This window comes from Dendropsophus ebraccatus, chromosome 3, assembly GCF_027789765.1.
Source record: "Dendropsophus ebraccatus isolate aDenEbr1 chromosome 3, aDenEbr1.pat, whole genome shotgun sequence".
NCBI lineage: Eukaryota > Metazoa > Chordata > Amphibia > Anura > Hylidae > Dendropsophus > Dendropsophus ebraccatus.
The window spans coordinates 125,208,244-125,229,495 of NC_091456.1; the positions used below are offsets into that span (position 1 = coordinate 125,208,244).

The 21,252-nt window shown below is 38.6% G+C and overlaps 1 protein-coding gene across 6 annotated transcripts in view; it reads left to right on the plus strand.

Annotated features, from left to right (window-relative positions):
* The first annotated feature begins 6,824 nt into the window (after nucleotides 1–6,824).
* ZNF608 (zinc finger protein 608) overlaps nucleotides 6,825–21,252 on the plus strand; it is a 70,016-nt gene continuing 55,588 nt past the window's right edge. For 3 of the 6 annotated variants that reach the window (XM_069962634.1, XM_069962639.1, XM_069962638.1), the window contains exons 1-2: nucleotides 8,631–9,194; nucleotides 9,653–10,729. In XM_069962634.1, the coding sequence (XP_069818735.1) occupies nucleotides 9,863–10,729 (867 nt within the window). In that variant the 5' untranslated portion in view covers nucleotides 8,631–9,194; nucleotides 9,653–9,862. Of the gene's footprint in view, nucleotides 6,913–8,222; nucleotides 8,278–8,630; nucleotides 9,195–9,652; nucleotides 10,730–21,252 lie in introns of those variants that run through there. The other 3 variants (XM_069962635.1, XM_069962636.1, XM_069962637.1) reach the window with 3 other exon arrangements.

A 21,252-nucleotide genomic window follows, 5' to 3' on the forward strand; every position in this document is an offset into this window, starting at 1 on the left:
GGGGCAAATACCCGAAAACTGCAGTCTGTGGATGGATGCCTAGCCTTGATAACCCTTGTCTTATGTCGTTATACTCGCCACAGAGTTGGACTTTGACTTACAGGGGCCACCCTGGTGTTTCCCTATTTAGGTCCCCAGGCTCGCAACAGAGTGAGGACCTGAGGGACTACGTATCAGGGTGGTTTGGTGCTCTCCCCACTACGAGGGACACCTTGGCAATGGGCTTCCACCACCCTGGTGTCTCCCTCCCTGGAGACTCGCAACTGAGGCTCCATGGACCCCTTCTTTGTATATTCATATGCAGTGTGCACATAGCCTAAAAGTGTGCTTATGTATTAGATTAAAAACAGTCAAATGCCATTTTTGGTCGTATGACTAACCATCTCATATATATGAGCTTATTTAATGGCGGGAGAGGGACAAGCCACTGCCAGTGGCAGTGAAATATCTCTCCAGGAATCAGCACTCAGGAGCCCCTATGCACAGTAGATGTGACTGGCCGCTAAGTGGCATGTCACTTCAGAGACAAGGCAAGAAGTGTAAGTGTGGTGACCGGGGAATCTCACAGACAAGGCTGAAGGACACTGGGGGAAGGTTTATGTTCTTATTATTTTACACCTTTAAAACAAGGGTTGCACATACATCAGTGGGGATGACCGTGCAGCACTTGCTGCACAATAATTGAGCAGTATTATAGGCGCTGTAAGCAATCTGCTTATTAAATGCTCGCTTATCTAGCCTATTACACAGCTCAATGATTTTGCAGTTGGATTACTGTGTGCATCCCTTGTTTATAGAAAATAATAAAGTATATATTTACCTCTCCATGCTCCCTGGTGTTCTCCTACCTGTTTCCCGCTCACCACAGTCACCACTGGCATGTCTGAAGCCATCTCTAAAGAGACAGGTGACTCACTTGGCCAATCACTGGCCAAGATTGGACAGTAACTGAACAGTGATTGGTTGAGTGGCCCCTACCTGCACAGATGGCTGTGGTGGAAAGGGAACAGGCAGCAGGACACCAGGAGAGCAAATAAAGTTTATTTTCTACATACTTTCTAAATCAGACGCTGACCAGGCACCTTCTATTACACAGAGCGATGCATGGTCTGCGGTCAATGATTTTTAAATATAGCGGCAATGATCAGCAGAAGCTCAGAGCTTACTAGCTGTTTTTCAATGCTAAACTCTCCTAACATTATGAGGCCATGTCCCCGCTGCGTAAAACACTGGGCGTTCTGTGACCCGGCCGGGTCACAGAACTGCCGCTGTTTGTGAAGATCATCCTGGCCGGTACTGAAGATGATCTTCCTTTGTGCTGAAATGGGATGCGGGTGCATCTGTGCATGCCTGCATCACAATTCACCATAGCCAACAATGGAGCGTGTGGCTGGAGCTCCATGCTCCATTGTCTGACTTGTCAGGCTAGTGCGGCCGCTTTTTAATAAATAGCGGCCGCACAAAACTGAAAAATGTCAGTTATTAATGCGGCCACTAGGGATCCCGGCCGGAGTGTACACTATGTGTATACACTACGGCTGGGATTCCCTCTAACTGCACTGCACGTAAGTTTAGAGTTAATCACGGCCGTTGTTGCCAATTGGCAACAATGGCCATGGTTAATTCAAAACTTACATTGTGTAAACATGGCCTGAAGGTGCAAACATCTATTTTCATTTAATGTTATAGATGCACAATGCATTGGTTATTTGGCTAAATGTCTTTGTAATTTGGACTTATATGTATTTGTTTCCAATATTCTTACCTGTCTTTGATAACCGTCTCTTTATAAACTTAAATGCATATAACAGGGCCATCATTATTTGCAAGGGGATGCTTATAAACGTTGACCTTTTATCATACAGGTGAACTACTGAAACATTATCCTTGTTAAGAACACTCATAAGTGGATGAGATGATCCCTCTATCCTGAAGTGTAGACACATCTTAGCCTTGTGTTAATATAAAGGACAGTCAGACTATAGATTCACTCATTGTATGTTTTATGTAACATAGTTTTATGTACATAATTACTACTATGTAGTGTACATAAATGCAACCCTATGGCTGGCATTTAAGTCCGGCAGTTTTTGCAGCAGGCTTAAAAATGTTCCCACAGTACTGAGACTCTGAGATATTATGTAGAGGTGCAATGCCTCTACATAAATCCCATGCTTACCGGGGCCCCTCCATGCACAGAGCTGGAGCAGGTTTTAATTAAACTTTTTTAGCAGAAAAATGTTAAAGGCAGTGCGCTCAGAGGCCCCGCCCCCTCTGCATGTGGCTGCACCTCTTACTCTGCCCCCTCTCTGCCCCTCTGGTGCAGGCGGTGCAGATGGACCTAATGCAAATAAAATATTAGCAAATTCAGCATTTGCAAATATACTGTATATATATATATATATATATATATATATATATATATATATATATATTTGTGTGTGTGTGTGCATTGGGCCCATCTGCTCCATAAAAAGGCATTTTAGCCCTATAATAAATGTCCCCTTATGTGTTATACATTTTTAATGGGAATATCTTTTTAGTCTGTTTAATCCTCTTAACTTGGCTATAAATGACATATGGCTTCTATGAGAAAGCCCATTGGAACAAGTTTACTAATACTGGTGCAGCACCTGCATTTCATAAAAAATACTGTTTGGTCTGTCTTAGAGACAACTACTCTTCCTCAAAAAATTGCCAGCCAATATGGCTAGCAGTAAAACTGATTCCTGGATTTGGGGTGTCCTGAGTAAGGGCCCACCTGCATGGCCTTATGACTTTCTGGTGTAGATCTCCTAGATCGACCCTCGCTTACTGAGCCCATACATTGCCCATACACTAGCGATGTCCGTGCAGGCCTCATAAAAAAATTAACTCCTACATACCTCTTCACGCTCCCTGACATTCTGCTACAGTCGGGCCGCTCATGGCACTGTGTGAAGTCACAGACGTTCAGCCAATTACCAGGACAGTGCTGTGGCGCTGTGCCGATGATTGGCTGATCGGCCTGTCACTTTAGACAGTGCCAGGAGCAGGTCGAAGCTAGCAGAACGTCAGGGAGCGTGAAGAGGTTTGAAGGAGGGACAGAAATGTTAGTGGCAGCTGTGAGCAGGAAAATCAGGGAACAGGAAGCAGAACATTAGGGGAGCATGGAAACAGGCAACTATACTGTACACTTTATTATTTTCTTTACACAGCCATCAGCTATTGGCTGCTCATCATATTACATATAGTGATGGAAGGCCAGCGGTCGATGATTTTTAAACCTGCTGAAAGGCAACAATCAGCCAATGATTGGCTCTCTGGCTTACTGTTGTCTTTATTACATGAGGAAAATCTGCCTGAATCATCCTGATTTGGCAGATAATCACGCCGTATAATAGGGCCTTAACCATCTACTGTTTGTAGTGGCTCCTGAGGTCTGATTCCCAGGGAGATAGACTTTTCTGGCAGTGGCTTGCCCCTCCCCCCTCCATTGAAAATGCATACACACGCTGCTAAGCATGCATATGTATATGTCGCTCCATGTATTAGGGCCCTTATTTAGTTGGCTTTGCTGATTTTGCAATCCTCTAGTTATCTGACCTATACTTGAGTGAGCCATTAGTATTATTATTGGCATAACCTAAATTATCTATAAAGTCTATAGTTCTTCAATGGATGGTGAAGCATGTAAGTCCCTCCTCAAATCACAAAAAATATGTTTAAATAATAACATGTAATTACTCATTTTTATATTTCCATCAGTGCTTGCTTACAGTGTAGGATCGGGCCAATAATATGTCTCTTAGCCTCTGCCAAAGGTACTACATATCCCACACCTTTAGGTCATCTTCACACGTGGTATGAGACCAGCCATGGTCACAGAAGGCCGGTGACAGAGAAGATCATCCTGGCTGATACTGCAGTATTGACTGGACAATCTTCACTTCTGTTGAATTGTTGCACACAATGGAGTGTGTGGTCGGTGCGGCCGCTATTCAATGAATAGCGGCAACAGAAAACTGACATGTCAGTTTTTCGTGTGGCCGGATGGAATCCCAGCCAGAGCGTATACTATGTGTATATGCTCCGGCCAGGATTCCATTCATTCAAATACGAATGTTTTGTATAAATCACAGCCGTTGTTGCAAATTGCAAATTGATTTATGCAAAACATATGTTGCGTGTTGCGCTGTCTATCTTTTCTGGTCAATTGGATGAGGAAGAGTAGGTCCTTAGTACTTCCTTAGGTTAGTCATGTTGTGCCATATGAAAAGTTTATTTACATAGAAAGCACCTTAATATGTTCTACAAGATGCAAAAGTTCAAGAAGTTATTGCTTCTACCATTTTTAGACCAGTTAGGGACTGGCTGTAGTAGTTATTGGTTTGCAGTTTTGTGTGAGCCACTGTTTTAAGAGGTGTTCTTTTTTGAACATTATTTCTTTTTTGGTTCATGTAAAAGTAATACATTTCTAAATACCTTCAATGATGTTATATTACTGGTTGGGAGATCTCCTGGTAAGGTAATTAGTCCTATTAGAGATGAGCAAGTCAGCCAGAAATTCATTTTTCAAGCTTCACAAATTTTGGTCAAACTCGTTAACGCCTTCAAATCATCCATACAGCTATATACATTTCTGCTGCACATACCACATGCAGCAGGAACTTATATAAACGTTCCTGACTTTGAAGGGGTTTTAATTTGTGCAGGATCATTTCAATGTAATTGGTCCTGCACACATTACTGTCGAGGCTCAGGCATAATGATAGACAGCCGTGGTCTTTAAGGTAGTCAGTGACAGGACAAGAACCTGTCACTGACTTACTGCCATTTTTCGTACCTCCTTCCTGTCGGATCTTCGATCTGTAGATAGAGTCTGCTCTCAGGCTAACCATTCTTCAGTATATGCAATCAAAGCATTGCATATATAAGTCCCCTAAAGGAATTAGATATGCAATAAAAAATGCATAGAAAAAAAAGCTTTAAAACATATTTTTAAAATAACCTTAAAAAAAATCTAAAATTCCATACTAGACCTAAACAATACCAACATACTATGACTGGATAACAATGCCATACCAGACCTAAACAATACTGACATACTGTGACTGGATAACACTGCCATACCAGACCTTAATAATTCCACCATACCCCCCCCCCCCCCCCCCCTCGAAAAGACAGCAGAAACATGGTACATGAAGAGATGGGTTTTCAGGTTATCTTTGAAGGACTTCATGGTGGATGACAGCTGGATATGTCAGGGTAGCGAGTTTCAGAGTATGGGGGAGGCTCTGGCAAAGTCTTGGATGAACCGAATACAGCCGATAATCGTTCTGTGTAATAGGTTCTAATTTGATAGGTGGCCATCATTCTTTTCAATCATTTAGGAGATTCAATTAATCAATCAAGAGAATTAGGGGGAAAAAGAACGGAGTGTGTTTTATAGATATTTTTTGTGCACTGGCCACTAGGGACACATTTCTTTTGCAGGGGTCTTGCCATTTTGTTTGGGTGGGTGGGGTAAATGGGGGGTACACAATTATCACAATGTAGAGGAGATGTAGAGGGAGGAAAAAACTACCAATTTTCCTGATGATACAGTGTACTGCTGTGCACCATATTGAGTGGAGGGGTGGGAAGAGCGCAGGGTAGGGGATAAACTCACATGGGGTATTAAAATAGTTTATTTTAGGCGCATAAAATGTAGGGTATCCAGTGTTAGACACTGTCAAAGTAACCTGAGGGGTATGAATGGGTTGAAATGGTCAACTACTGGGAGGGCTGTAGTTCAGTGTATTTTGAGAGCTGACATTTTTCTGCCATGCCGGCATGTGTTTTAGTGTCCCTAAGATCAGGATCTAAGTAAAAACAATAGACATTCTTTAGAAGGCAACTGATTAGTTGGTGTGGTCTTGTGTGAAGTAACACATATCAAAAAGGGACTCATGTAAAGAGAATATGATCCTGGGATTAATCTGAATATACAGTCGGTATAACTGTGCTACCATTGAATTATTTGTAACGCTTACTTTATGTGAGGGTAACTGCTAAGCTTTTATGCCTCACTTGAGATTTATTTTTATTTTTTATTTTTTTTAAGGGAATTAAAGTGAACATGGAGAAAGAGATTGAACCCTCATGCTTCAAGTCCATCTGCTCTGTTATTACAGTATAGCTGAAGAGCCCTTGTAATTGCCATATACAGAGCAGTGATAAATATATTAATTTTCTATATTTTGTGAATTCCTTAATAATATAGAGGTTTCACAGACATTTACATCCATATCTATAGTGAATTCACCCTTTTAAATAGACTTGAGCTACTTGTTTTGTTTGACTGGCAACTGTACCTAGCAATTACATATGTGTTTTTGGCATATTCACTTTCCCCAGCTAAAGCACTGCTCAGAGCTGTATTGTGACAGACAGTCTCTTTGTGCTGAGCAGGTTTGCATTTCACACTGCTCATAATTCAGTTAGGAACATGTGTTTATTGCTAGGGTAATTTTTTCTGCAGCCTGCCGTGTAACTGGCTTCTCCTCTTACATGAGTGTTTGTTAGAAGTGTATACACAGCACTATGCTCTTGTTTGCCTCCCCCACTGTGGCTAAAGAAAAGCACAGCCAATCAGCAGGCTGAGTTCCACAAATGCTCACCTCTGATTGGTGATACAAGAAAGGGCATTAGGAACAAAGAAAAGTCCTTTCAGGTAGAGACACTGCTCAATTCTCTTCTTCTCTCTTTCCCAGTTGTGAATTTCCCCAGTTCTGCTGCTCGCCTAGTGATCATTAAGAAGAAGTAGCAATCTGTAATGTACACACAGGAGGGATCATGGGCACAATATAGGTGTATAATAATCTCTCAGCGGCAGCACCATAAAACATTGATGCAATTAGAAGCAAAGGTCATCTTGATCCTATTCAGATCGTAAGTACACATGTGTGAAACGCTGTGTCATACTGAACTGTTAACTTGTCCAGTAAAATAACTGGGAAGCTGTTTGTCCAAGATCAGAGGAATGAAAGGGCGAGTGTGCAGTTTCTCATACATCTACACTCGACATATTACCCTGGAAACTAACTCCACGCTACTAATATAGACCTAAACAGAATATTATTTTATCCATAAGACAGAAAACCTTGAGTGGATTTTACTGTATCTCTCTGTTCCATGCACTGACAGCAAGAATTAAACTTTTCCTTCCACCTCTCATATATTATAACCCATAAAGCTTGGTTGCATTAAAAGGACATTAACCCTAAACTAGACCGTTAAATGCAACCTATTTTCCCTGTTCTAAACCATTGTCAACAGCTTATTTAGGAACCCCCTCCTCCCCACCACCTCCTCCAGTTCACTACTTTATTACCAATATCTCCATTACAAGAACATCTACAAATTAAGAGGTGCGTGATACTTTTACAAGATTTGCACTTTAGCTATAGAGGGGTTATGTGCAGTTAACATTTTAATGACTGGTGTTTTTTTTTATAAAGATGACATTTGGCATTTGGATCTTTCATTTGCTTAATACTTGTACTAAATGTTTAACTTACAATATTGAGCCCCACAGGACGGCACTAATATACTGTAAGTGCATTCTGTGTACAGTGCTGCCGAATAGATTGGAGGCTTATAAATGACAGATAATGAATCCATTAATATGTATATATCTCTCTCCCAGACACATGTAAGCTCCCATTAAAAGGAATAAAAAAACCTTTCCATGCAGGCATAGCACGTTGTCTGTTTTTTTTCCCCCTGAGACACAGATGTACAGCTGCAGAGAGAACTGTTTCGCATTCATGAGTAATAGTTGTGGCAGGGGAGGAAGGGAGAGCAGTAGAAACCTAAAGAGGTTTGCTTGTGTTAAAACCGAGATGAGCATTTTCCTGATATTGCCTGTCACCCATTTTGTGTTTTCACGTCACGACAAGCAATTGAGCTCTTGATCCTCACGTGATGTAAAAGCTTGAGCTGCAACAAAATAGCTGCTTTCAGATGGCTGCTTGTTGCTAACTGCCCTTCCCCCTCCCTCCCTCTCTCTCTCTCTCTCTCTCGCTCTCGCTCTCGCCTCTTCTAACAAACCACTCTAGACTTTCAATCTATCAACAATTCATTACAGCGTTTTAACTGGGAATGTCAGCTAATTAAAAATACTAAGCATGCACAAAGATCACTTCACTGGCACCGAATGAAGAAACAGATTAATCTAAAATACATGAAACGCTCCTGTTACCAGCATCGGATCCTGATGTACACATAGAATCAGCCAGCTGTAAAGTCACAGAGGTAGGAGCATAGCCATTGGCCTCTCCAGATTGACCATAAACAGTTAAATGCCACAATGACTTGCTGAAGCAGCACAAACAAATTACAGTGTGCAGAGGATAAGGTTCACATCCCTCTGAAGATTGAGCATCACACTTAAAAATGTTTTGATAATAGGTTTATCAGATCACAGATCCATCACTGTTCCAAGCAGCAGCCCCCACCCCCTCCCCTTCTCTTCATGTGTTTTTCAAGAAAGCAGATTTGTCAGAAAAACTAGTGGTTGGGGGAGGGTGTGGGAAATGCCACTTCCTGAGAAAGCACAGAGCTGAATCCAGACCAGAGTTTCAGTCCCTCTTTTTTTCTCTCCCTCTCTCTCTTTCTTCACCCCCCCTCTCCCTCTCCCTCTCTCTCTCTCTCCCTTTCACTAATTTATCTGGATGTTAGCACATTCTGTCTTGTTACAACCGGACGCCTGTAGGTTTGTTCATAGGGATCATTACTTAACTGATCAGGATGGCTGTGAAATCTATGTTTAAAGGAAAGACGTGATTCATGTGGTGTCAATGAAATAAACCCTACAACTTTTTTTCCCTCTATCCATTTTTGGGATTTTTTTTCTCTTTCATGGATGAAATTGTGAAACAATTCCTCCTTGTGCTTTTCTCTTCAGTGTGAATCCCAGATGTAAAACTGAAAGGAAGGAAGACTGCAGAGAGAGAGAGAGAGAAAAAGGAATAAAGTGGAAAGATTCTCATGTTTATGCTAACAAGGAATATTGTGAATTACATGGTAACCCTCTGCTCGGGATATATGACTTGTTTTCTCCTTGAGAACTCATGGTGCTTAAGTAAAATGAGGAATCAACCGGGGTTTGATTTCCATGGGTTGTAGGATTCTATCTTGGTGGCCTTATTAACTAAATAAAATGACAAAAGGTAAGTTATTTGTTTCTTCTTATTGTAAACACCAGTATTGAGCATGATGTTTATCCTTGTAAAATATAATATTTACTCATCTTTGTCATTAAACACAACCTCACTGGCAGTCACCGTGGCCACCTTGGTGCAGAACACTTAAAGTGTATGTCTTAATCTGTTTCCTGTGCAGTCAGAAATACTATATGCAGCACACCTAACCATTCTTTGCTGCTTCATTACATTGCAGTTTGCTTTTTCACCCCTGGTATCCCTCACCATGTCATTTTCAAAGCAGAAAACTGATACATTTGTTAAAAGGTCACTATTATTTGTTTGAGACAATGCATTTTGTTACAAAATTAAAGTGTAAATAGTGACTTTTAAAAAGATATTGATGTGTCATGTTGTATAATACATCAGATATTTAGGTTCATTTGTGTGTTTGTGTAACCCTGACTGTGTTTACTACCCCACAGGAGCTGTAAATCAACCCGTGTCATATTTGGACAGTTAATGGAATACATTGGACAAAAGACTTAACTTTTTTGCTTGGAATAACTTGGATTTCTTAATTTTTTTATAATTAAGTAAGAAATTTGGACAACATCACAAACAAATAGACGAATGTCCACTTTTCTCCAAAATCAAGTTTATGGGAATGTAATACCACCTGTCTCATCTTCAGGATGTCAGTGAGCACTTCTACTGTAGTAAAAGGTGTGGATCCAACTGCAGTTGATGCCTATGACAGTGGTGATGACTGGGAAATTGGTGTGGGAAATTTAATTATTGATTTGGATGCAGATTTGGAGAAGGACAGACAGAAATTTGAGATGAGCAATTCAACAAATAGTGGCTGTGCTTCCAAGGACAGTGGACATTGCTTGGCATCAAGTGGATCAGTTAACTCTACCTCCTCTACATTAGCTGACAGCCTCAAATTTGCTTCAGTTCAGCAATCATCCAGCTCCCAAGGGAACAGCCACAAAGAGACTAGCAAATCAAAAGTGAAAAGGAGTAAAACTTCTAAGGATGTTAATAAGTCATTGCCTTCTGCATCTTTGTATGGGATGCCTGAGATTAGCAGTAACACTGGCAAAAGACAGCAGGAGGCAGGGCGCCTTGGGGAGGTGGCATCTTCAGCTGGCATGAATGCAGCACTGGGCCATAGTACTAATGGAGTTAGCCTTACTGCAAATACTACTTGTGGGAAAAATGTCAAAGAGGAGAGAACTGGAAGTAAAAGCCAAAGCACCAGGGGCTCAAAAAGGGATAAGGATTCTGGAAAGTCTAGAAAGGACAGCAGTAATAAATTGTATGACCTTGGGCATTCCAACACTGGAGTGAATAACCAAGCAGTTGTGCATTTGTATGGTTTTGGAGGTGGAAAGGCCCCTGGGAATGGCAGCCCTTTTCATTGTGGCAATAGCCTTGCAGGGGAGTTGGCTAAGAGTACAGTTGATTCAGGGATAATGGGGAACTCTGTACTAGGCAAAAAAGAAGAGGAAGACGAAGAAAACCACAGGAGAAATAAAAAGTTAAAAACCGAAAAGGTAAAGTAAAATCATTTATTTCCCCTTACTAATCTCTATTGACTATATTAGACTGCAATATATTATGATTTTCTTCTTTGTAATATTTAATATGCATTTGTGCCTTGTGGCTGAAAGACTCCAACCTTAACTTCTTTGTGTTCCCACTCTTCAAGACAAGTGCTTTAGAAAGAAACATTTTCGAGAAACTTTTTTATGTTTATGACTTTTCTGTCTCTTTAAACGCTGAGCAAATCTAAATGTTTAGCAAACAGGTTGCCACCTTTGCATTGTGTCTACAAATCATCTCTAACTTATTTGCATTCATTGGCTTTTATTTAGAAGAACAAGTTTTTTTTTTCTCTCCATTGTTTTGTTTCCTGTGTTTATCTGGTGTTAATGTAGCTACTATTCCACCCCTCCCCCATAATTCTTATTGCCTGTAGCAGCCAGCTCTATTTGCACAACAGGCTAGAGTATAAACAACCAGTGAGAGATGACATGGTTACAATAATCTGCTCTGTTTGCCCATTGGGTGGGGGAGGTGTCTAATGTATCCTCTTGCATTGGCAGAGCTGTGCTAGATAGGATTGCAGTGAGAAAAAAAATATATAGTCTTTTTTTTCTTCTTTTAAGTATGTAACAAGAGAGCTATTTCAAGAAATGCAAGACAGCACTGTTTCAGGCACTCCTTTGATTTCAACCAGTCTGTCTTGAACTGTGTGAATGCTAAGTAGCTTGAAAGCACATGAGCAAATCAAATGTTAGGACTGGTTATAGAGAATGGCTATTCTTGCTGCTCATTGAGGCAGGTTATTTACTAGCAGTTATCCAGAGGGCGTAAGGTTTCTCTGGGGAACTAGTGCTTTTGTTGATTGATAATTAAGGGTCAAATGCATTCTACAGGCTGTGAACTTTGGTGTGTGTGGTGCGCTTTTTTTCCTTCATGAATTAAGTACTGTGAAGATTATGCATTCTGTATTCATTGTTCGACCCATTTGTTTTAACTCTTACATAAAAAGTACATTTAACAACAAACATTTTAATTAGAGTCAATTAGCATGACAACTCCTATGACAAAATAAATATATATATAAAATGCAAAATAAAGGTGAATGTGTGCAATGACATGAATTCATTTGTATTATCCGGTTATTATTATTTTTGTACACGGACGTGTATACCGTATTAGAAATCTTTTTGTTGATGTTTTTAGAAGCACCCAATGTGTGTTCCACAATAGGAAACAGAATGATAATCTCATTTTACATGCATTGCGTACATTTGTAGGCCTTTGTTTATGCTTTAGAGCTTTTTTACTGTAGGTATTTTGCCTGTCAATAATCTGTAATGTGCAGTTTCTTAATCAGCCTTAACAGTCCAGATAAATTGCCCTAATCCAGTGATTATAATAGCACTGGTTAAGGAGTCAGGTCTTTTCGATTGGATTTAGTGGCTTCTTGGAATGTGGGAGGTACCGCCCTTTTATATCCCCTTTAGCCTTTTAATCTTCCAGCCAAATGTTCACAATCAACAATTTTGTTTAGCTGGCAATCTGTACATTTCAGAATCTCAAAGGCTGCTGTCATGGCAACAAAGATTAGCATGCTGTGGTTTCTCTGCTTCTCTTAATAATTCCTTTCACAGTGCTCTTTCAGAGATAAAATGTGTGTGAGAATTATATTTTATCCATTGTTTTGTTTTTTATGGCTCCGGTTATTAACTCTGCAGTGAATTCAATTACCAGGCAATCTCTGAAGCTTTCTTTGGCATTGAAAGAGTAAAGTCATGTTTTACATCACATTGTTGTATTCTTTGTCACCTTCCCCTCCTGGCCTGCCTCAAGCAAATATTTCCTTTTAAACCAGTCAGATTCTTGTGATATCTTATTGCTGTTGCCTTGGCTCGATAGAATTATTAGGAATCATCCAACCAACTGCTCTTAAAATGGGGAGAGATGGTTTTTCTTTTTATCTGCTTTTATTTTGTTATGGCATCTGTAGCAGATGTTATATAGACCCAGATATAAGATTGTATGTAAGCCAAAATATACTAAATCTTTATAAAGAGGTCATCAGAAACATTAATATGGATGTTCTACCTTGAAAATGGCTTGATCATTGGAGAAAAGGAGTCTTCTCAAGCTAAATGAATTATGTTCAAATGTGTGGGCAATAAAAAAGACAAGCTACACATGCGGCTCTAGACTAAGTGACAAATGAAGACTCTCATTGGGGCTGGGATAATTGATTGGTTGGTTGTCCAAGGCTTACATCACATGAAACCATTTTATATTGTCTATCATCAGGAGTGTTTTTTAGCTGCTCTATGATTGCTCAAATGGTTCTGATATGTAGAGAAAGAGACATCTGAATTAGTAGGCTCCACTTTAGCTTTTAATATGCTCCCATTATGGGAAAAAAATAGTTGTACCTTTTTATTTCATTAGGTCAAATGATAATGAGCACATATGAAATGTTCTTGTGCTTATGCGTAACTGTAAAGTAAGTAAACCAAATGGTGCATGTACTGGGGCAACATTTTTATTCCCATGGTTCAAAAGTAACTCAAATCCTTAGAAAATCTTTTGTAAGACCAATAATTGTATCAGGTGAATGTGACTTTGTATCCTAAGAATTAAGAATACAGCTAAAGTATATTCCTGTTATTCTAGATATCCACTTGACCAAAGTAATGTGTATCACGAGTAACGTTAGGAAGTTCAGTTGGAAACATCTTAAATAGTCATATTCAATTTGCTTTGTTCTTGGTCGAGATAAAATCTATTTGGAATTATATTTATATCCATGTTCTCATTTCATCTTTGTTTTGTTCATTATATAACGTAGATTACGCCTTTTTAGGCTTTTAAATTTGTTTTTTAAAGTAAGGTTTTCAGAACACTTAATATTAGATTGTTCCAGCCCTGAAATCACTTTATACTTGCACGTCCAACTCGATTAATGCATTGATGGCCTTGATTATGGTGTGACTAAGGCTTCAATGCCTTCCACATAACATGCAGGTTTTTTTTTCTCCGACCAAAACACTGGGTCAAAAAGGTCACTGACTCTAATTGAAATACAAAGTCTATTGAGGCTTCACAGCAGCCACTTCTTAAATCTACATAAGCGATTTAGCAATTAAATGCACTGCTAAATATGGGTGCCTGACAATAAGCCTGGTTCAAGATCTTAGTGGGTTTTTACTTAACCATACTATTCAATAATGCAGCATCTGAGTGCTGGCAAATCAGTTCACAACCAAAACTGTTGATTTCAACTAATACATTAGTGTCAGCCAATGACTATATATATATATATATATATATATATATATATATATATATATATATATATATATATCCTTATTTGTAAGAAAAAGTTGGGTTCTTTGCTGTGTAGCAGTAAAGAACTAAATAAAGATATGTAAAACAAATCCTGCTGAAGGTTTGCCACTGACAGCTCCCCCAGGACTAACTTGCACAGTGTAGTTTGGTGACCTAATCATTGAGATACCTTACTCAACCTTTGGCTACTGGAATAGCTTGACTCAACACTTGGGCTGAGTTCCATATCCACAAAGAGTGGTTGTGCTATTTTAAACAGCTAACACTTGGATTACAATGTAAAGAGAAGATACTTAAAAAAATATCATAAACTGTCATAGACTAGACATGGGGAAAATAACCCCAACTGCAACTTTAAAGTGATATATTGCATGTACTTCATTGGGTATAACATGATTTTATTTTAATCTATATCACAGTATAAAGATATACTTTTGTATAACAATATATTTAGCTTTAGTAACAACAAATGATATTCTTCTGCTAAAGGCAATATGAGAAAAAGTCACATCTGCTCTTAATTTCCACCTCCCTGTCTTGAACCACACAAGGGTTTTATTATATCCTTGGTTCTTTTGTGATGTTGCATACAGTTTTACTATTACAAAGTGTGTACCACATCAATGAGTGAATTTCATGGAATTGGACAACATCCCATTTCATTGATTTTTCAGAATAGTCTCATCTGTTTGTGATTTCATTCTTCTCCAAATAGCAGTATATATATGTGGTATACATCAAATCCATTATTCAATGGGAAAATTAATGTTTTTAGCTTTGTGGTCTGGTAAGTGGCAAATATCCTAATAAAAATGTTATGTCTCCACACTCCCCATCCCCCCCATTGAGGAGGTTTAGACTTAAATTTTAGTCATTCATCCATTACAACTGTGACCTGCCAGCATACAAGCATTGAAAAGGAAAACATTATCTGGCCTTTGTTTGAGGTCTTTTATTGAGGCTAATGACTGGTCTTGTGCCACCCTCAGATAAATGACATTATCTTTGAGTGGTCTGACAGGCAACAGACATGTTAATGGTGAAGCTGCAGGGAGGGTTTGTCATAGCTGTAACAAAAGGGAAAACACAGATCTTTTGACATGGTTATAATAGGAAAGCAGTGTCTTTAAAAGTGTTAAACAGTGTGCATTGGTCTGATACATGGTGTAGATATGCTTATGCTAAAAATGTGTATGCAGGGATGTCAACGTGGCCTCTAAGAGCAGCAGTCAATTGCATTTATAGTTCAACCTGTCTATTAAATTTTATTGTTGTTCACTGCTTTTATGCTGTTCATTATTTCCTTTGAGTTGTGATGTGAAGTTGTTGAAATTGTGTTATGTCAATGTCAGCATTGCTTGCTCTCAGCTCCAGGTATACACTGTCATTTTCCATGGAAACAATCTTGTTGCCTCTGCCAATTATTTAGAGTGCTTCATATATAACAATATTTGACACCTTTTGGATTTTCTCATACATAATGATTAATGATGAGCAATTTGTGGGCTTGTTACTTGCTGGCCCTCAATATTTTGGTTAAAGAACACCACTTCTGCTATATAAGACATTGGAGACTATAAAACATACCCTTATATCAACCTCCATTATCTAAATTGATTAATACAGATTACAATAGTGGGAATTTACCATTTGGAGGACCAACAAAATCTTAACGTTTAAGAAAAGGGATCAAATTTTTCTTCTGTTGAGTGCAATAACAGTTTATATAACATTTCGTTTAAATTCTTAGAATTGAATTTTAGCATTTGTCCCCTGGATCTCTCTTGTGTTTGTGATTGATGCAAAACCACCAGTAGCCTATGGATCCTATTGCATCTACAGTTACCAACTTGTACTTAATAGAGCTTGATGTCATAGTAGATGCATGTGGTTAGCAACTGTGGTTGCTTCTGCTTATGGAAAATGACAGTGATGACGCTGCCAAAATTGAATAGTTACTATTTTCTATTCACATTTGCATATTTGTTGGATTGTATGGCTTATAACTGGCTATTTCTTCTTCTTCTTCTTCTTCTTCTTCTTCTTATTATTATTATTATTATTATTATTATTATTATTATTTCTACCTATGGTAAGAATTTTAATAATATTTATGGTATATGAACATACAGAAGAGCTGCACATTCCTCTCTTGAGTAGAATATTTATCTTGATGTGAAGGAACTTTTACCTCCAGCAGTGTTATGTACATTCTTCCTTTGTGAATGACTTAAGAGGATAAAAAGGCTGATTACACCTTAGTTCTCACTGTAATTGGAATGGTATGTTTTGCATTTGAATACACGTTGTGCTCCAATTCAGGTATAAACACTCATGTTACACTGTGAAGACAACAGCATGGGGAAATGGCGAGGTCTTATTTCTCACTGAAACTAGTTTTGAGATCTTGACTGAATGGTGTCAATAGATTCTTTTATTTACTTGTTTTTTTCCAAGGCCCTTTTTTTCTGTAAAAGCTGTAAGAGGTGACAGATGTTTGAAAAGACAGAACAGTACAGAACAGAACAGATAATGGAGCCCAACATAAAAATGGTAGTCTATGATCAGCCTATTTTATTTCCCCACCTGGCTACATTTATGGGCCTTACACCACAATCCATTTTACATGTTTTTTTTTTTATTATACTTTTCATTATTTACCAAATAATATGAATTACTTTAGCTTTTAGTATCATGGGTGTTATGATAATATACTTTGTAACATATATATATATATGTATATATGTATATATATATATATATATATATATATATATATATATATATTATATATATATCATCTCATAACCTAGATTTATCTGGTAGGTTATGAAATGGAGGTGAAAAGTGCTGACTGACAGCCACAATTTTTACTATGTGCATAGTCTACACTGAAGAAATAATTGACTCTTCTTTGGATCCTTAAGGGCTGGTTTATGAACAATTGTTCCATGCAAGTGTATGAACAGTTTAAGATCTATACTCTTGTTTGACCCTCAGATGTCAGGGGGCAGAGGTTGAGGGATTAAAATCTGGTTATGTTTACCCTTTATCAGTGTACAAAAAAGAAAGGATCAGTGAATTGTGAATTTTATAAATCTATATACTAAACTTTTATTGCAGTTTATTAAATCATATACTGCATGATATTGTCTTAAAGAGATTATTAGAGATATTAGAATACTTAACTTTATTTCTGTTGAAAGCAATTAAATATTTTCCGTAGTTGCCCACATAATCTCTCAAAATTTGTTGTCTTAAAATGTCATTATTTATAGCTCATCACCTTGAATTATGACCTGTAGCTCAGTTTTAGCTTGCTGGTCACACATGCTCAGTTGCAGCACTGAAACTCGTTCCCCAATCAAGGAGTCTTTATTTTCTATCAAATTTCTTTATTTTTCAAAAAGACAATTACACACGTCACCCCATTACAAGATCTGAAGTATTAACATATCTTTTCGTCACATACATTCTGGTTTTCCAATCATTGCACTTCCTCATTTCCGCAGAAGGCAGGTTTGGTTTCTCCGGCCTTAATCTCCCTTTACTTTAGAACTGTGCTCTATGCCCCCTTTAACTCTGACATCCCTCTCCTTGCCCTGTCCTACTTAAATTCCTTGTTGATTCTCCTCTTGATCTGTGAGAGCACAGGAACAGAATAGAAAATAGGAAAGACATGGAAAGAGCAGCCCCCGCCATCTATTCTTCTATTTCACTCACCCACTTTACATTGTATAGTCTTTTCCTATATCACCTTTAGCCTCCCAGCGGTCTGGGAAACATAAAAAAGCAACTTCCAGCTCTTTACATGGCATAGATTGTAAGCCCTCGCGGGCAGGGTCCTCTTCCCCATGTATCAGTCTGCCATCTGCCTTCATGTAATGTGTTTTGATCTTGTAATGTTCTTGTTTGTTACCCCTGTCGCCTGTATAGCACTCTGGAATTAAGTGCGCTTTATAAATAAATAATAATAATAATAATGGCACAATCAGTATGCAGGATGGATAGTCGCTGGATAGTTCATGTGGCCCTTTAATTTCATTATTCATTGTCAGGCATGCTTTGCCCTGTGTGAACAGTAATATGCATAAATGATACAATCAGCTGACAAACAAACGTTTTTATTTTGTCAGCAGATTACTATCCCTGTTACACAGGCCTGTTATCGGGAACAAATGTTCCTACAAACATTTATCTGGTCAATAATTGTTCTGTATAAAGACTGAGGAGACGAGCAGTGAGGGAGCGCAATATAAAATGCGTAAGGGGGAAGGGCAGTCTGGAGTACATATCAGCAATATTTGATGGGAACTGTAGCCTGCTGCCCAAAGCCCTGGTCACTTATCTTACACTAAAAAGGTACAGATAGGGACCAACACATCACATTAAAAGGTAATTGTATATGTTTAGGATGTAGGATTAGGGTTGTACGCTTGCTTTGTGTCTAATGACCCTACAGCCTGCTTTCAAGTACGTCAAAACATCAACACTAAAACTTATGGAATCAACCCTGTTCATACTTCAGAAGACACAATAGGCATCAATGTCAGGAACTTAGTAACCTAGACAAGAACCTTGCAGGTGTTCAGACAATTGGAGAATCGTTTAGAGCTAATCAACAGAAAGGGCCATTCACAAAAAAAAAAAAAAATATATATATATATATATATATATCAAACCAGCACTAAAATTCCCCCTATATTATACAATTTTTAAACTCCTGAACCAAGGGCTGTGCATCGTATGGGGGGGGGGGAATCTTTAAATAGGTTATCCTTAAGAAATTAATAGTGGGTGGGTCCCTAAAAGCCACCATCATGGTTACTTATTACAGAAGACCATTTGCCTAGCCACACCACTGCGCAATTAGTAAAACATGGCAGAAATGCATAAGCCTCTATTGATTCTTATAACCTCCTAGGGCAAAGAGCTATGCTGTTCACATATCACCACTAATACATGGCAGTCTGCAGTTGGGTCCTCACCTCTGTTGGCTACAAATGTTGTAATTGTTCATGTGACAGGGGTTGATGGATGTACACAGCTCCTAAAATGCTGTGATAACAATTTACTCATTTACTCCACAAACACTGTTTTTTAAGGGTACAAATATTGTTAAAATAAACAGGAGGAAACTAATTAGGTAAACAATAAAAAACCAATGAAAAGTAACTCCAACGTACATTACTGCTTCTGAACCTTTTATTGAACATGCTGAAAACTGTTTTAATGAATATCATACAGTGTATGATTTCATCACACTAACCTTTCATAATGCTCTCCAGGTTACTTTCTGAAAAATGTCCTTTCAACCATCAAATAGCTTCCCATCAAAGAAAATCATTTCAAAACCTTTTGAAACCACTTTCGCTTCAAGCCTAAACTTAGAATACAGATGTAATATTTATACTCTCAAAAAGGGATAGGTTTGCAGGAAAATATCAGCCTTCGGTCTATGAAAGCTCGGATTCTGTAAACATTATGACATTTCCACAGGTTGTTAATGCTCTAGCCATGGAAACACATTTGTAGAAGGAATTATCAGTTTCTAACAACCATGAACTTTAACCCCATGAGATGGCTTTTATAGGGCACATTATAAAAGGGTTAAGTAAGTAGTAAGTTTTATTTAACAACCTGCAGTTTCAGTTTACAAAATATTCAGGCAGACCAAATTATTTTTGGATTTCCTTTCCCCTCTTTCTGGCTGGGTAATTTCAATGGCTCATGTTAAATAGCAATAATGATGTTTGAATTGGAAGGGATTGGCCTTACGGCTCTCATTCTTCATACCGAGCTGTTTGTTTGTGTGTGGTTTACCACACTACATGGATAATGCTATCCAATCTGAGCTTTATTATAACCTTATAACTGCTGTGTTTCAATACTTTTCTTGTTGTGTGTTCAGAATGGGATTCTCTTTCGTGCCAATAGTAGCTCTAATGGAAACTAAATGAACACTTTTTGTACTTTTTGAAGAATACCTCCACTTTTGTTACCCAAACTCTCATTTGCAGTTAGTGGTACTTAAAATGAAATTATATATTGTATACTGTAGTCTCTGTGGGTAGAGACTGCCTTTATAGATGTTGGAACCAGAATAGCAGTGATGTTACTGGATTGTCTGGAAAGCCTGAAGAAAAACATAATGTATATTAGTCCACAGTTGAACAACAGACAATATTCATAAGTATCAGTTTCTAGCTTCACATTTTCAGTGTCTGGTGTATGTTATATTGTATTAGTAAATGCAAATGTTTTGGATTAAAATTTTCGTTTATTTGGTAGCAATCGTTAAGCCATTGTGTCCCCATTCAGCTAAATGGCAAATTTACCTAATACTCTTGCTAAAAATATTAATCGTTTCCTAAGTGGGTTTACTGATATTTGTAAAACCCCTATCACACAGGCTGATCAGCGGGAGCAAAAGAACGCCAACCTCTCAAATCAGCACTCTCTTGCTAGCATTCCCCGCTCACTGGCAGCACTTTTACACGTGCCAACTGCAAGTGGGTTAGTTAGGGGGACATCAGGGAGCTGCGGGAGGGGCTCCCGAAACGATTTTTTGATTGTTCAGGGAACCCATAGAATATTGGCATAGTATATTGGCACATTGGTTCAGTAGTAAATTATCGGGATTCAACTTTCCTTTGGGCTATTAAGCCTATGGGCTCATAATTGTCCCGTGTTAAGTGCCTTTTACGCTTCATAATGTCATTTAGACATAATATGAAGACTCTTCAATCTCAATTTTTACCATCATGTATCTTGCGGTAAAAAGTCCAAAATGGGTCTATGCTAGCTGAAATAACAGAATACACCACAATTAACTAACTGCTTAATTACTTCATTTTTCTATATACATGATATATATTAATGATTGTAATAATCATAATAATAATGGTCATTGACGAAGCTAATTTTTGCTAGCTTCATCTTAAGAATTTGTAAAAGGGACAGTGCAGTGCTGTCCTTTCTAATGACCCTATTCCACGGGTCGTTTTAGAGGAGCAAACGAGCGCTATTAGCGCTCGTTTGCTCCTCGTTCGCCGCTCGCTGCCGCCGCTATTCAACGCGGCTGCAGCGAGCGGGTGAGTGCGGGAGGGGCGGCGGGGAGCTGCGGGGGGGCTGCTCGGAGGATCGCTGATTGTCCGGGCAGCCCATAGGATATAGCAGCGTCTGCTGCCGATGC